We start from the raw sequence: 15,835 nt of genomic DNA, 5'->3' as shown, positions 1-15,835 counted from the left end.
CATGGCCTCTGTCTCCGGGAGGGATAGAGGGTACACGCGGCCTCGAGGAGGTTTCGCGCCTGGCAAAAGGTCTATCGGACAGTCATAGGGGCGATGAGGCGGAAGTGTCTCTGCAGATTTTTTAGAAAAGACATCCGCGTACTGCTGGTAGTGTCTGGGAAGCGCAGAGAGATCCGTGGGCACTTCGGTAGAGGCTACTTGAACGCTGCCCCCCATGCACCTTCCCTCACAGTCCTTACTCCAACCCAGTATTCTCCCCAAGGACCTCTCTATATGAGGAGAATGGCAGCGGAGCCAGGGAACTCCTAAGAGCACCTGGTCGATGCCCTTGGGCATAATGAGCAGAGACAATGTCTCGCGGTGAGATGGTGGGATTGAGAGCCCAAGGGGTGCTGTCTGGTGGGTAATCTGGGACGGTAAGGTTGAACCGTTGACCACCCTGATGGTCACGGGGTGAGGAAGTGGCACCAAAGGAATTGCGTGCTGTTGGGCGAAGGCCGAGGACATAAAGTTTCCTTCTGCCCCGGAATCCACGCAGACCTCTACCTCCCAGGTGGAAGCACCGCTCTCTAAAGTCCCTCGGAAGGACAGCTTGGAGGAGAAAGTTTCAATATCAAGTAGACCAACTACCACTGGACGCAATCATTTTTCCGACCGCTGAGGACACCTGTTTGCCAGGTGACCAGACTGTCAACACTGGTAACAGCATGCAGAGATTCGCACCGGGCGTGACTTGGGACCGATGAGAGACACCTCCATGGGCTCTGGAGGCATGACTCCCAGAGCTGGGGGTTCAAGAGGTTTAGAGAAGGTGGGAGCCAACCTAACCCTCTGTCTGGATTGAGCACGCTCCAACTCACACTCCGTAAAACGGAGATCTATGCAGGTGGAAAGAGTAATCAGCTCCTCCAGACTATCGGGACCCTCCCTGGTAGCTAGAGCTTCTTTGACATGCTCCGCCAAACCTCTCCAGAACACAGGGACGAGTGTCTTGTCAGACCATTCCAGGTCGGAAGCCAGTGTCCGGAAGCGGACGGCATAATGGCTGACCGAGAGGGATCCCTGTGTTAGTGCTAAAAACTGGAGAGAGGTGTTGTGAGTGACCCATGGCCCCAAAAAGACCTGCTTTAGGGAAATTAGAAACTGAGCAGCGCTCAGAACCACGGGGTCACCACGCTCCCACAGTGGAGTAGCCCATTCTAATGCCCTGCCCGACAGGAGGGAGATGATACACCCCACCTTAACCCGCTCGGAAGGGAATCGCGTGGCCAGTTACTCAAGCTGGATAGAGCACTGGCTCATGAATCCCTTACAGGTGGTACTGTCACCTGAGAACTTGTCGGGCAACGGGAAACGGGATAATGTCGGGACAGGAATGGACGTAGAGGCGCAGGAGACCGCCTCTGCTACTGCCTGGACGGTGACTGCAGTGACGTCCGCAGCTGAGGCTGAGTGCTCGAGAGTGGACATCCTGCCCTCCAGCTGCTGGACATATCGCTGCATGCGCTGCTCGTCCGTCATTGTTAGCCAGGCCCTGGCGCTATGATAATATTACAGGGCTGGCGGAATGCACCAAATAATAAAGATGAAATAATATATAAGCTGCGTTCGCAGCCCAGGACCCACCGTGCAGAGGTGACCAACTGCTGGTGAACAATGAGGGAAAGGCATGTAGGAGTAAAGCCAGACACTGGTGCGTAATCACTGAGCCGGTTCTAACAGGCACGTACGCCGTTACTTCACGTAACACGTGTCTGCCGGCGAACAACAGCAACCTGTTAGCGTCACAGGTCACGGGGTGTGAAGCACTGCTGCTGTATCTGCCCTGACGGACGCCACTAACCAGCCTAATAACCAGGCTGGAAAGCGCTACTAAAGTGCACGGCATAACTAGCGGACACTGCGACAGCAGTGGCCAAGGAGACCTATACTGGCCGACGCCCTAGGTGCTAGCGGTGGATGTGGAACAACACTGTGGCGCTATGCAGTGTAGAGCTAACGTACTGACTCTAATCCCTCACCCTAACACATGCGTAATATCCAAGGAGGGGGGAATTATAATGCATCAGTCACCAGGCTCATTCATCCATCATCACACATACACTAAATGCATTAGCCTCAGAGTCTATCATAGCGCATGGTGGGGCGGCCATGCAAGCCTTTTATAGCCGTGCCCTTCCGGGACCTTCCTGATCCTCTAGATGGACCAATCAGAACTGGAGAAGGACCTGAGCATGTGACTCCCGATCCCCAATGGGAGATCGTCTCCTGAGCATGCTCAGTGGAGCGAAGGAAGGACTTAGACTCTGAAGTCTTTTGCTGCTGGACATGCTGCTTTGCCATAACTGGACCATAGGTGGCAGCAGCAACCGAACCCACGATGCTGGTGTGGGCAGAATGCCGGGATTGTGGCGTCTGCTGAGCAGGCTCCACTGCGGCCGGAGGGGAATGGGAGACGGCAGATGGCAAGGCTCGGGATTCCCACTGTGCAGCGCCCAGAACCTGACGCCTAACACCGTTAGCAGCCCGTCAATGCTATGCATTGAACGGGCTGCTAAAACGTAATGTGAACCTAGCCTTAGTGATTTCCTACAGTCACCACAAAGGGATCTTAGTTTATGGAAATCTGAGCTGTGCCCAATAGTGGCTGCAGGGAGAGAGTTTTATCATGTGCCGTGTAAAGGGAGGTAGAGGAGTTGGAGAATCGTCAGCCTTCTTATGTCAGTCGTCTGCTATAAATACTTTGTTCACTCCGGTATTGATAATGAGGAATCGTGCTGCAGTCAGATGTGCCTGATTCATTAAGAGACACTTTTGATGAACTCAATATTAAAGCTAGCCATGATGACCAATCGTCACAGGCGTCATTTTGATTAAGGTATTTTTTTTCCACCAAAACAAAATGCCTAAATAACATGAATATATACCTATTTACATTGTATCATGCTACAGAGCAGGCGCGTGCATGATAAATGTTGATTTTTTTTTCTCAAACAATCGTATATTCTGTATGTAAAATATGAGGCAGGTCAGTGAAGGATCAGTGACCTGTCGTAAGCCCATACTGATGCACATGTAAGCAGAGCACCATATAAAGCCCTGCCCATGGCCCCGCCCACAGCCCCATCCACAGGCCGCCCCAGAGCACGAGAATCTCTTTAACTAAAAACTACAAATAAAGATTAAAAAACAACCACAAGACGGATTTCATCACCCAGGTAATATCATTTTAATCAGTATAACGGTGCCGACCTGATACTGTCTGTAGTTTACTAAGCACAATCCTGCTGACAGGTTCACTTTAAGCAACTGCTACAGGACAGCCTCACTGCTCCTGCCTGTCCATTCTGTTCTATGCTGTGCTGCTACTGGGAACCCTACCTTGCACCAGCACTTCTGTCTAGAAGATGGCTGCTGATGGAGAAGCATGTGACCAGACCATGTGATGTCATTTTTTTTTTAACAGACAAACATTGTGTTATCAGACAGACTTTTGGTCACCATCTGTTTACTTATAGCAGTATATATTGAGGTCACTTTGACATAATTAAGGCTGTGTTTGCACCCTGGAGTTTGAAAGGAATTGGACACAGTCCTAGGAGACCTCGGAGTGTTACACACTGTTTTTATTTTTAAGGCAAATGGAGGCTCGGGAGAAGGTTTGATTTGCTACAAATTCCATTTCCCGGCTGAATTTGAGTAAACAGGTCAAACTTGGGAAGATTCACTCATCCTTACACCTGATTTATTCCATATATGTATATTTGCGGGTATATAATCTTTTTTTTGTCACGTCGCCCACAGTCACACTTTCTGAATAGGTCAATATTGAGGTTTTCTTTTGGAAGGTACCTTAAAATAATGCTAATGATCAGCCAGACAACTGATATAAATGGGCAAATACTAAAGATATTTGTTTGTGTTATTCTATATTTGCTCATAAATTATCATCTCGTGTACCAAACCAGGTTCATTTTTTGGTGTCTTAAAGAAGTTACTTATTACAACGTGTCACATGTCAAGCTGTGTTTTGTTGTTTACTTATACTGAAAGTTTAATTTCCAGGTGATTATCATTATCCAGAATACAGAAGCTACATGTTATTCCGATTCCGCCTCCTCTTCCTGTGATGAGCAGCTTACTGTCTATAGCTCTGTACACAGAGCGCCTGGTGTACGCGGGGTTAGCTTTCCCAGCTCTGCTGCCTTGCCAAATCTAATAGTGTCAGAACGGCCGCACCCGGTAAACTACATCGTTGGAGTCAGGATCTCTTTCTCTACAGCATGCTGCTCTCAGATGAGGTAGAAAAACCTGCTGACAGATTCTCTTTAAGTATAAATTAATTTAAAAAATCTCAAACTTACCAAGACTAGAAATATGTTATATGCAGACAAATCTGAGATATCCTAGAAATAATAATCAATAAGTAACATGGTAAATTACAGTGAGCTCTCAGCCTTATTCACCATAATGATCTCTGTTGGGTTTCTGCGTGTCCATCCGTCAGTCAAGAGCAGCATACAGTGCTAATCTGTCCAATATATTTACCAGAATCTTCAACAGCGGCTCGTAATGCAGAGGTGAACACATCTTCCAGAGAACCTGACAGCTGACACAGGCTGCCCGAACCACAGACATCATGTATCAGACACTGACTCCATCACTTCAGCCCGGTATGTTTTATTCTGTAACACTATGGTATTTCAGAGAAAGACAATACATTTAAAAGCCAGCGGGAACCATGCCACACAGGTGACTGATCCAAAAGGCAGCGTGTCACAGTTTCTGGTCCATGCTGCCTGTCGTTCAAGGACCAACGGTCAGGTTCACTTTAAGACCTAATTCACACATCTGTATTTCTGGTCGGTACATTAGTATTTGTCAGTCAAAACAAGGAGTAGTAAAATCTCAGAAGAGGTGTGAATCTTTGTATCTGTGGAGTCTATTCCTGATTTGGGATTACAAATACAGATGGGAAAGACTGAACAAATACTGACGTGTGATACCCTATTCCAGGGGCGCACAACTCCAGTCCTCAAGGGCCACCAACAGGTCATGTTTTCAGGATTTCCTTAGTATTGCACAGGTCATAAGTTAATCGCCTGCACAGGTGATGATTCCAATACCTTGGGCTAAGGAAATCCTGAAAACATGACCTAATGGTGGCCCTTGAGGACTGGAGTTGTGCGCCCCTGCCCTATTCAGTAGCTTGCTTCAACTGATTTGTTGTGGAATCTCCCCCAGAATTTTCAACAAAATCAGGAAAATCTAAATGTTGTTTGATTCACACAAAGCGTTTATCAACAATTTCTTTATTTTAAAATTACTGAATTCAGATGTTACTCTGATGTTAAAAAACAAACAAACTGTGCTTTACACATCCTTGTAAGGTCCAGTGCTGAGTCCCTGCTGCTGCCTCTGGGGTCTGGTGTTGTCTGCCATGCTGACATATGGGCAGCGCCGCGGCCAACTAAAAAGATCAGGAACTTTGAGCAGTTTGTTGGATCAATGCGGGCAGAGCCGCTGAGCTCACTTGTTGGCTGCAGTGCTGCTGATGTCGTGTCAGTGCTGCAGACAATCACAGAGACTGGGAGCAGTAGCAGAGACTCAGCGCTGGATCCAGGGAGGGTGAGTAAGGGACAGCTTGTTTTTAGAAAACAAACTTCAACCAGGTGATAAAACTAGGTAGGGAGAAAAGGAGACTAAGAGCTTCCAGGAGGACACATTAGTATATGTGCTGGACTGCTTGTCCGTTAGATCACCTGACATATAAAGAAGGGGTAACTAAGATGGGCTAAAAGCAAAATCAAGCAGTGACAGTACTGATGGCAGAAAAACATTGAATGAGCACTAAAAAAAAAAAGGCTGACGTCCTCCATTAAGCTTATTATTCACCATGATATTCACATTCTTACCTTACAAGTCAGATCATATAGTTTTTTAATCAGGTCTGGTGTTCGGCTCTAAAGTTAAAATAAAAAAAAATGTTATTAGTCATTTCCATTTTGTGGTTAGAAATGAAATTTGAGAAGAAATACATAATATACCTTGAATAAGGAGGGCATCTGCTTTCGAATTTTCGCAGATAGGAGCCAGGGCTTAGTTGATTTATTGCTTTATGATGTGAGCCGAAATCTGAGTTACAGTGCTGTGCAAATTAATTGGGACAAAGCATTTTTTTAAAGGGAATCTGTCTCCCCTTTTTTGAGATATCATATAATGATATCATTCAATTGTGTGTCACATAAGGATTCTCTTAGCACTTTTGCTTCCCCCTGACCCCGCACCTTTCATGCATAAATACCTTTTTTATATCGGTTCAGATGTATGTAAACTGCCACGGTCCGGTCCGATGGGCGGGGCTTATTCACCTGCTCCCCCCCTCCCTGTCTTGCTCTACACAAGAAGAAATGCGTAGACCAAGACAGGGAGGGGGGGAGCAGGTGAATAAGCCCCGCCCATCGGACCGGACAGTGGCAGTTTACATACATCTGAACCGATATAAAAAAGGTATTTATGCATGAAAGGTGCGGGGTCAGGGGGAAGCAAAAGTACTAAGAGAATCCTTATGTGACACACAATTGAATGATATCATTATATGATATCTCAAAAAAGGGGTGACAGATTCCCTTTAAGTAAAATCGTAAGTTGGTTACCAGTCAGTGATTCAAACCAGTTTTAACTGCTTTGAACAGGTGTGAGTGCCCATTCAAATCAGTTAAAACTGGTTGGAATCACTGACTGGTAACCAACTTACGATTTTACTTAAAAAAAATGCTTTGTCCCAATTAATTTGCACAGCACTGTACCAGTGAGCCGTACTATCCTGCCTTTGCTGTTGCACTTCAGATCTTTTCTTGTGAATCATTTTCCTGGGGTGTACTCTATTTTTAGCACTGCATGCTAAAAATGCAATTTACATGGGGCTGTACAGAGGATGATGGGTTTTTTTCTTTATTTTTCTGTTTTTTTTTTCTGTAGCGGTACTGTATGTTTTTTTCACATGTGAAGCCAGGTACAGTATACTGCACTATTATGTGCACTGTCTGAGTCTTTGGAGTGTTGGCTTTACAATTCATTATTTGATATATTTATATGTGAAGATCATTAAGTGAAGTTGTTGAAAAAAAAAAGTAAAAAAAAATAAAACTACAAAAGTGCAGTGCAATAGTTTATTACACGTTTAATAGTTTTTCATACATTACTGTATTTATTAATAAAGTTAATTTTTCTTATTTAAAACACCTATAAAAAAAAATAGGTGTGGTTTTTGGGGAACTGGAATGGATTAGATTTTAATGGGAAAATGTAATTTGATATAAGAGCAAACTGAGTTAAGAACTCAGTCACAGAACGAATTATGCTCCTAAATCACGGTATTACTGTATTAATCCTAAAAGGTTTTCCCACAGAGTAGAAGCCAATTTTCTCCATAGGGAAAAAAAATTCCTTCCCCTAAGCTGGGTCAACCATCTACCTATAATATTCTGTTATTCGTAACCTTCTATACTGTTACTCACAATAAAAGCATCCATTCCTTTCTTAAATTCATTCAGTGAGTTGGCCATCACCACTTCCTCAGGAAGAGAATTCCAGAGCCTCACTGCTCTTACCGTGAAGAACCCTCTTCTATGCTGGTGCAGAAATTGTCTTTCCTCCAAACGAAGAGAATGCCCCCTTGTTCTTGTCATAAATAAAATTTATGTTTTCAAACGCATTCTAATAGGCAGAGTTTATATATGTTTAAGATTTTTTTTTAAGATTTACATAAATATAGATGGAATTTTTAAATTAAAGTACATAAAACAGTGAAAAAAGAAAGAATTTTCATTGATCCTGGGATTTATTGTCACAACCTATATGGGAGTTGAAAAGAATTTGAGCCCAATTATGAAATAATTTTCATCAAGCCTCAAGAGACTTGCTTTGCCCATTGCATCAATGCTGTAGGTTAGGCTGATCCAGCAATGAACAGCTTATTCAACCTATTATATAGAAACAGGCAGGTTAACACTGAATATTACAATATGTTCTACTAATGTATATTTATTTCAATATATTCATTTATAAATACATTTCATACATTTATTAAATACATTATTTATAAATAATACATATTATTATTATTATTTATTTATAAAGCACCATTGGTTCCATGGTGCTGTAGAAGAGAAAGGGTTACATACAAATTACAGATATCACTTACAGTAAACAAGCTAACAATGACAGACTGATACAGAGGGGAGAGAGGACCATATAAATACATTTCTAAACACATTATTAATGCTGTATATTATATATATTGTGATGTGACGGGTGGTCACGTGGTTAATGAAAGGTATGTGTCACAGGGATGACAGCTCCTTGAGATGTAGCCCGGAGTGTTTTCTTAAGTAGTTGCTGTTCACATTTGGGTCCGGGCTACGGGTGAGAGTTAGGAGGGTCTGGCTATCCATGTACCACACACTGTGGTGTGGGGGCTCGCTGTACCCTGTTTTGTCTGAAGATATGTGTGTGGTTGTGAATCTGCAGGACCTGTGATGAGGTCATGATCATGTGACTAGCCATGTGGTAGGTAACTGGGAGGGGTTACAGGCTATCTAAGGATGGTGTGTTGCACATGTGAGGGAGAGTGCGCATGGATCTGATTGGGCCATGTGGAAGGTCCCGGAAGGCCTAGGTGCTGGAAGGTGTGCTGCCTCCCTGAAGAGCACATGAGGCCACCGACCTGCCTGTGTATATTGGCCTGTGTGTGTGGGACAGTCCCCAGGAGGGAAGGGACGTCCTGAATGAGAAGCAACTAAGAGGTATCCCTGGACAGGGGCAAATAACTGTGAAGCTATAGAGCCTGTTTGCTGGACAAAGCACAGCCTGTGTGACCACAGGGTGAAGAGAGCGGAGCTCTACATTGAACATTCGTTTGGTCTGATGTAAGACTGTTACCTTTTGTACATGCTTCTATGGTTTATGCGGTGTAACAATAAACCATATGGACTGGTTATGTTGAAAAACCCCGTGCCGGGGTTTTTAATCGGCTGCCAAGTGAGTGTCCCCCAACACGAACAATAGGCGCTACCTTACAATTGGTACTAGTCTGTGGGCAGCGTTCCGAGGAGCACGTGTGCAGGTATTTTGCGGTGGATTGGTGGGTCCATTTTTTTTTTTTTTTTCATTCTCAACTTGTGGTGGCTTGGTGGGGCTACAAAGGTGACAAGCGTCTGGCTGTAACTTGGCGGGGTTACGAAGATTGCTGTGGATCGGCGGGTCCATGAAGACAGCGCAGCAGGAGTGTGCATGGACTTGTGGAAGCGGGAGTTGCAGTTGCAAGTTGCAGCAAGAGGTTCTGCAACAGCAGGAGCAGCAGTGACAGTCGCAGCGGCTTAGGAGCGGCAGCCGGAGGTGCCGGTGATTTGTGGCTACAGCAGGAGCTGGTGTGGTGTAGTAAGAGATTATCAGTGTTCAACCTCTTAAAGGGCCAGTACAAGCCCGAAATACATAAAATGGACTGTGTGAACTTGGTCCTGAGAGTGCCTTGGTGGAGTCCATGGAATGTACCCCAGAGAGGGGTAGTGTCCCAAAAAAGTGGGTGGTAACCCAAAAATCAATGAGTTCCCAAAAAAGGGGTGGAGTCCGAAAAGGGGGCGGTATCCCAAAAGAGAGTAGTTGCCCAAAAAGGATGGAGTCCCAAAAGGGGGCAGTATCCCAAAAGGGAGTAGTTGCCCAAAAGGGGGTGGAGTCCCAGGGAATGGGGTTGGAGCATCCCGACGTAAAAGGGGTGGTGCAGACGAACTGTTGCCAGGGGCAAATGTACTATATGTGTCCATCTGCCTTGTGAACTATCCACCCAACACGGTGCTACGGGCGTGTGCCCTACAGATAAATAATGAAGATGTGGTTGGTCTGGTCGACCCTGGGAGCCCGGTGACTCTAGTGAGGGTTGCACCTGAGGGTGACTGGGCAGAGCCTCAAAAAAGTTTGAAGGAGTCTGAATTCTTGGCAGTCAAAGCCCAGCGTGGAGAGAAGGAAATGCAGGAGTTCCAAGACCTCGCCAAAAAGTTGGCTCGAGAGAAGCACAAGGTGGCAGATTTAAAGGCCGTATTAAAGATAAGGACAGAGCTTGTAAAGCAAGAAACGGTCCTGAGACAGACAGCTGAGCACAGAGTGGGTGAGCTAGAGAAGGAAGTCTCTGAGCTAAGAAGTCACCTGGTAATGTGTCAAACCGAGAAGGCCATATTGGGAGATATGGAAGTGCTCCGGGAAGCATTAGGAGGTCTAATGCAAGAGAAGAAGTTGGAGGTTGCAGAATTACAGCGGCAGTGGCAGAGTGATAATGAGGCGGAACAAGACAATCAACCAGTCGTGGCAGATGTCTTGATGGAAAGATCCATGGCAAACCGGGAGCTATCTCTCCATGAAGAGAATGAGACCTCGCTCCTCAAGTGCGTGATAGAGGTACCTGAAGACCTGAGAGAAGCGTGTGCCAGGGAGTCTATGTATGAAGATTTCAAGTAGGCTGTGGGGGCGTGTAAGGTGTATTGGACCCCGGAAGATAAACAGTTAGTGGTACTATCCACATCTAGTGTCACAGCAAAAAGAGTAGCTATCCTGAGTGACCAGCACTGGAGATATGTGTGGACGAAGTGGTTGAACCAGTTGGAGAATGAAGAGGCTGCTAAGTGGCCGGAGCATGTGAGGACAGCTCGGAGTCTTCTGGAAGATGTAATACACGTACCTATTCCTATGGTGAGGAAAGTCATTGGGAAAAATGGTTGAGCCATGCAAGAGATGGTGAAAAAGTCTAGAGTGGTGAAGCTTATTGCAGGTGACCATGAAGATCAGATACCCAAGGAAAAGAGTATGGTATCATTCTTTGTCTTAGGTACGGTGAAGAGTCTTGGAGATATACGGACTCTGCTGGAGTATCGTTTGGCGTATCTAAAGGAGGTGGAACAGTTAAGGCTGGAAGTACGACGCCTTACGGGACTGCTAGCCCAAATCAGTGAAAGAAGATGGTGACCGCTTCCAGCCCGAGATATTGAGAAGCGAGAGACTTCTATGGAGACTGGCAATACGCTCTCTGAAGTACAGAGGGGTAAAGATAGTGACTCCACTGTTAACTCAGAGCTGAGCAGCAAAGACAGGAGACCCGGTAGAGGACGTGGTAAAAGAGGATCAGACTCAGATCAGCCAATAGGACTGATGGGACGTAGAGCTCATGACCGCAACAACCATGGGAGGTGGCCATGGAGAGAGAGGCCACGTGAAGGGACACTTATAGGAAGTGTGGTGACTAAAAAGGGTCTGGTGACACAGACAGAAAGTGACTCAAGTGCTGATATCCAAGGCCGACATTCTGAACGCTACAGGCGGGGGAGGCCTGACAAAGGGGTGATGGTGAATGAAGCCCAAAACTGACTGAGGTGGTTTTCTCAACGGATGGGGCGAGGTAATGTGTGTGACCTGTTTCGAGGTCCCGGGTATATGATAAGTGTTCAACCCCACAAGTTTGAACAGAGGGGGGAATATGTGGTGTGACGGTTGGTCGCGTGGTTAATGGAAGGTATGTGCCATGGGGATAGCAGCTCCCTGTGATGTAGCCCGGAGTGTTTTCTTAAGTAGTTGTTGTTCACATTTGGGTCCGGGCTACAGTTAGCTTTGAGAGTTGGGAGGCTCTGGCTTCCCATGTACCACACACTGTGGTGAGAGGGCTCACTGTACCCCGTTTTGTCTGAAGATATGTGTGTGGTTGTGAGTCTGCAGGACCTGTGATGAGGTCATGATCATGTGACTAGCCATGTGGTAGGTAACTGGGAGAGGTTACAGGCTACCTATGGAAGGTGTGTTGCACATGTGAGGGAGAGTGCGCATGGATCTGATTGGGCCATGTGGAAGGTCCTGGAAGGCCTAGGTGCTGGAAGGTGTGCTGCCTCCCTGAAGAGCACGTGAGGTCACCGACCTGGTGAGGCCTGTGTATATTGGCCTGTGCGTGTGGGACAGTCCCCAGGAGGGAAGGGACGTCCTGAATGAGAAGCAACTAAGAGGTATCCCTGGACAGGGGGAAATAACTGTGAGGCTATAGAGCCTGTTTGCTGAACAAAGCACAACCTGGGTGATCACAGGGCTAAGAGAGCAGAGCTCTACATTGAACATTTGTTTGGTCTGATGTAAGACTGTTACCGTTTCTACATGCTTCTATGGTTTATGCGGTGTAACAATAAACCGTATGGACTGGTTATGTTGAAAACCCCCGTGCTGGATCCTATTAATCGGTTGCCAAGTGAGTGTCCCCCAACACGAACAATAGGCGCTACCTTACAATAGTATATATCTCTATATCCTCATTGTTAATAAATTATGTTACCGCCAAAATGTTTTTCAAACAGTCTGAAGACAAAGCTCCACTGGTCTGTAAAAGAAGAAGCAGAACAGTCACTGTGTCATTACTTTTCCAGTAATGGTGCATTTTACATACAGTCATATGTAAAAGTTTGGGCACCCCTATTAATGTTAACCTTTTTTCTTTATAACAATTTTGGTTTTTGCAACAGCTATTTCAGTTTCATATATCTAATAACTGATGGACTCAGTTATATTTCTGGATTCAAATGAGGTTTATTGCACTAACAGAAAATGTGCAATCTGCATTTAAACAAAATTTGACCGGTGCAAAAGTATGGGCACCCTTATCATTTTCTTGATTTGAACACTCCTAACTACTTTTTACTGACTTCCTGAAGCACTAAATTGGTTTTGTAACCTCATTGAGCTTTGAACTTCATAGCCAGGTGTATCAAATCATGAGAAAAGGTATTTAAGGTGGCCACTTGCAAGTAGTTCTCCTATTTGATTCTCCTATGAAGAGTGGCATCATGGGCTCCTAAAAACAACTCTCAAGTGATCTGAAAACAAAGATTATTCAACATAGCTTTTCAGGGGAAGGATACAAAAAGTTGTCTCAGAGATTTAACCTGTCAGTTTCCACTGTGAGGAACATAGTAAGGAAATGGAAGAACACAGTTACAGTTCTTGTTAAGCCCAGAAGTGGCAGGCCAAGAAAAATATCAGAAAGGCAGAGAAGAAGAATGGTGAGAACAGTCAAGGACAATCCACAGACCACCTCCAAAGACCTGCAGCATCATCTTGCTGCAGATGGTGTCACTGTGCATCGGTCAACAATACAGCGCACTTTGCACAAGGAGAAGCTGTATGGGAGAGTGATGCGAAAGAAGCCGTTTCTGCAAGCACGCCACAAACAGAGTCGCCTGAGGTATGCAAAAGCACATTTGGACAAGCCAGTTACATTTTGGAAGAAGGTCCTGTGGACTGATGAAACAAAGATTGAGTTGTTTGGTCATACAAAAAGGCGTAATGCATGGAGGCTAAAAAACACAGCATTCCAAGAAAAACACTTGCTACCCACAGTAAAATTTGGTGGAGGTTCCATCATGCTTTGGGGCTGTGTGGCCAATGCCGGCACCGGGAATCTTGTTAAAGTTGAGGATCGCATGGATTCAACTCAGTATCAGCAGATTTTTGACAATAATGTGCAAGAATCAGTGACGAAGTTGAAGTTACGCAGGGGATGGATATTTCAGCAAGATAATGATCCAAAACACTGCTCCAAATCTACTCAGGCATTCATGCAGAGGAACAATTACAATGTTCTGGAATGGCCATCCCAGTCCCAAGACCTGAATATCATTGAACATCTGTGGGATGATTTGAAGCGGGCTGTCCATGCTCGGCGACCATCAAACTTAACTGAACTGGAATTGTTTTGTAAACAGGGATGGTCACAAATACCTTCATCCAGGATCCAGGAACTCATTAATAGCTACCGGAAGCGACTAAAGGCTGTTATTTTTGCAAAAGGAGGATCTACAAAATATTAATGTCACTTTTATGTTGAGGTGCCCATACTTTTGCACCGGTCAAATTTTGTTAAAATGCAGATTGCACATTTTCTGTTAGTACAATAAACCTCATTTGAATCCAGAAATATAACTGAGCCCATCAGTTATTAGATATATGAAACTGAAATAGCTGTTGCAAAAACCAAAATTGTTATAAAGAAAAAGGTTAACATTAATAGGGGTGCCAAAACTTTAACATATGACTGTATATACGGTATATTCTTTTTTTTCATTTTCTACTATTTGTGTAATACATGATAACTCAAAGAGATGTGGAAAAATGTTAGTCAGCTGAAGCAAAATGCTAAACTATTTAACATCACTGTATTATGTACTTATTTGTCACAGAAAATATTAAAAATCTTCGTGGCCCCTCGTGTCCACCCTCCCTTTTTTCTTTCATCTGTCATGTGTCTTGAGGAGACAATGGTGAGTGCCTTTATATAAAATCTCACGTTGCATTTTGGTGCACTCGGTGCACCGTCAAAAGGACGCATGTGCCGGCAAACGCATACCTGCGCACGGCCTGCATACCCAATGCTAAAGATAGGGTACGCAGGTCGCATGCAGTGTCATGTGCCCATAGGCGGAGCTGACCGGAGGAGGCGTGGCAGTGGGCGGGGCATAGCGGCAGCCGTGCGCAGCTCCAAGGAACCCAAGTGTGAAACCAGCCTAATTAAAATGTGAGGATTCCCCACAAAGAGACAGGAAAAGGTCTTGTTAGGACCTGAAGTGGATCAAAGAGCAAATTACACCCTTTACAAATCGCCAAGGAGAGCAGACAGTATGGCTCCGGGAGAAAATATGGAATATTGAATTTTCTATACATCCAATATTAATGAGATGTACATTGCTGGCATTGGGATAACTAGGCCAAAAATACACATTTTTTCTCATAGTTATAACCCCCACCAAAAAGTCCCAAATCCATAGGGGCCATATAACCACCAGCAGCTAGGCAATGTTTGGTCTCTAAGTGTAGCTAAAATCCTGATTGAAAACATGACACCAGTCTCGACCTTCTGTGATCGCTCTATGAGAAGTTATTACATACATTGGGATTTCCTAAAATTATGAAGGGCTGAGTCTGGCCCACAACCGGGACCTTGCAAGGTCATCGTAAAGCGGTAAGTGGGTTGGACTCAGGGTCTGATAAAAGATCAATCCTAATTATCATCAGTGTTTGTACATAGAGTTACATTTCATGTATGTAGGGACCCTGTTTATCGACAGACTAATCGAAGCGCTCGCCTTCAGCTTAAGGCGGAGTTCACACGTGGCGTTTTTTTTCGCGTTTCCGTGTGATTTTGCCCCGAAAACGCCAAAAATAAGCATCCCATGCATTCCTATGGGATTCCGCAATGCTGTACTAATGCTGCGGTTTTTACCACGGCGGAATTGCTTCACGGTAAAAAACGCAGCATGCTCATTAATTTCGCGGAATCGCGGCGATCTTGCACCCATAGGAATGCATTGTTCTGCTTACTTACCGCATGTGGCTGTGCCCACCATGCGAAAAGAAAGCAGAACATTTGCGGATGGTACCCACGGTCCGGAGGAGAGGAAACTGTCCTCTGGGCTTTGGGTACCATATCCCTGTAAAAAATAGAATTTAAAATAAAAAATATTGTTATTCTAACCTTCCTATGTCCCGCGCAGCCTTCCCGCCTCTCTCCATGCTCCCGGTCCCAGTAAACCTTTGTGAGCGATGACGTCCGTTCTCGCGGGATCGCAAAGTCTCGCGGTCATTAGCGCGACGTCATCGCGATCCCGCGAGAACGGACATCATCGCGGTAATTGTCGCAAAGGATTACTGCAGAGCGTGAGCGTGCAGAGAGGCGGGAAGGCTGTGTGGGACGTCAGAAGGTGAGAATAACAATATATTTTTTTTTATTATTATTATTTACATTCTATCTTTTACT

General features: G+C 45.1%; 1 protein-coding gene across 2 annotated transcripts in view; it reads right to left on the bottom strand.

Moving 5' to 3' along the window:
* The window catches only part of LOC141085703 (ranaspumin-like), a 73,725-nt gene that overhangs the window by 18,149 nt on the left and 39,741 nt on the right, over window positions 1-15,835 (bottom strand). Inside the window, exons 8-10 of one of the 2 annotated variants that reach the window (XM_073571258.1) lie at window positions 12,362-12,406; window positions 5,916-5,963; window positions 4,365-4,406 (exon numbers count right to left, since the gene is read on the bottom strand). In XM_073571258.1, coding sequence (XP_073427359.1) covers window positions 4,365-4,406; window positions 5,916-5,963; window positions 12,362-12,406 — 135 coding nt within the window. The remainder of the gene's footprint in view (window positions 1-4,364; window positions 4,407-5,915; window positions 5,964-12,361; window positions 12,407-15,835) is intronic. The other variant, XM_073571259.1, reaches the window with a different exon arrangement.

Source organism: Dendrobates tinctorius, unplaced genomic scaffold (genome assembly GCF_039654945.1).
Source record: "Dendrobates tinctorius isolate UK_male_01 unplaced genomic scaffold, ASM3965494v1 ptg000029l, whole genome shotgun sequence".
Classification (NCBI taxonomy): Eukaryota; Metazoa; Chordata; class Amphibia; order Anura; family Dendrobatidae; genus Dendrobates; species Dendrobates tinctorius.
This window is presented reverse-complemented; position numbering and strand designations above follow the sequence as displayed.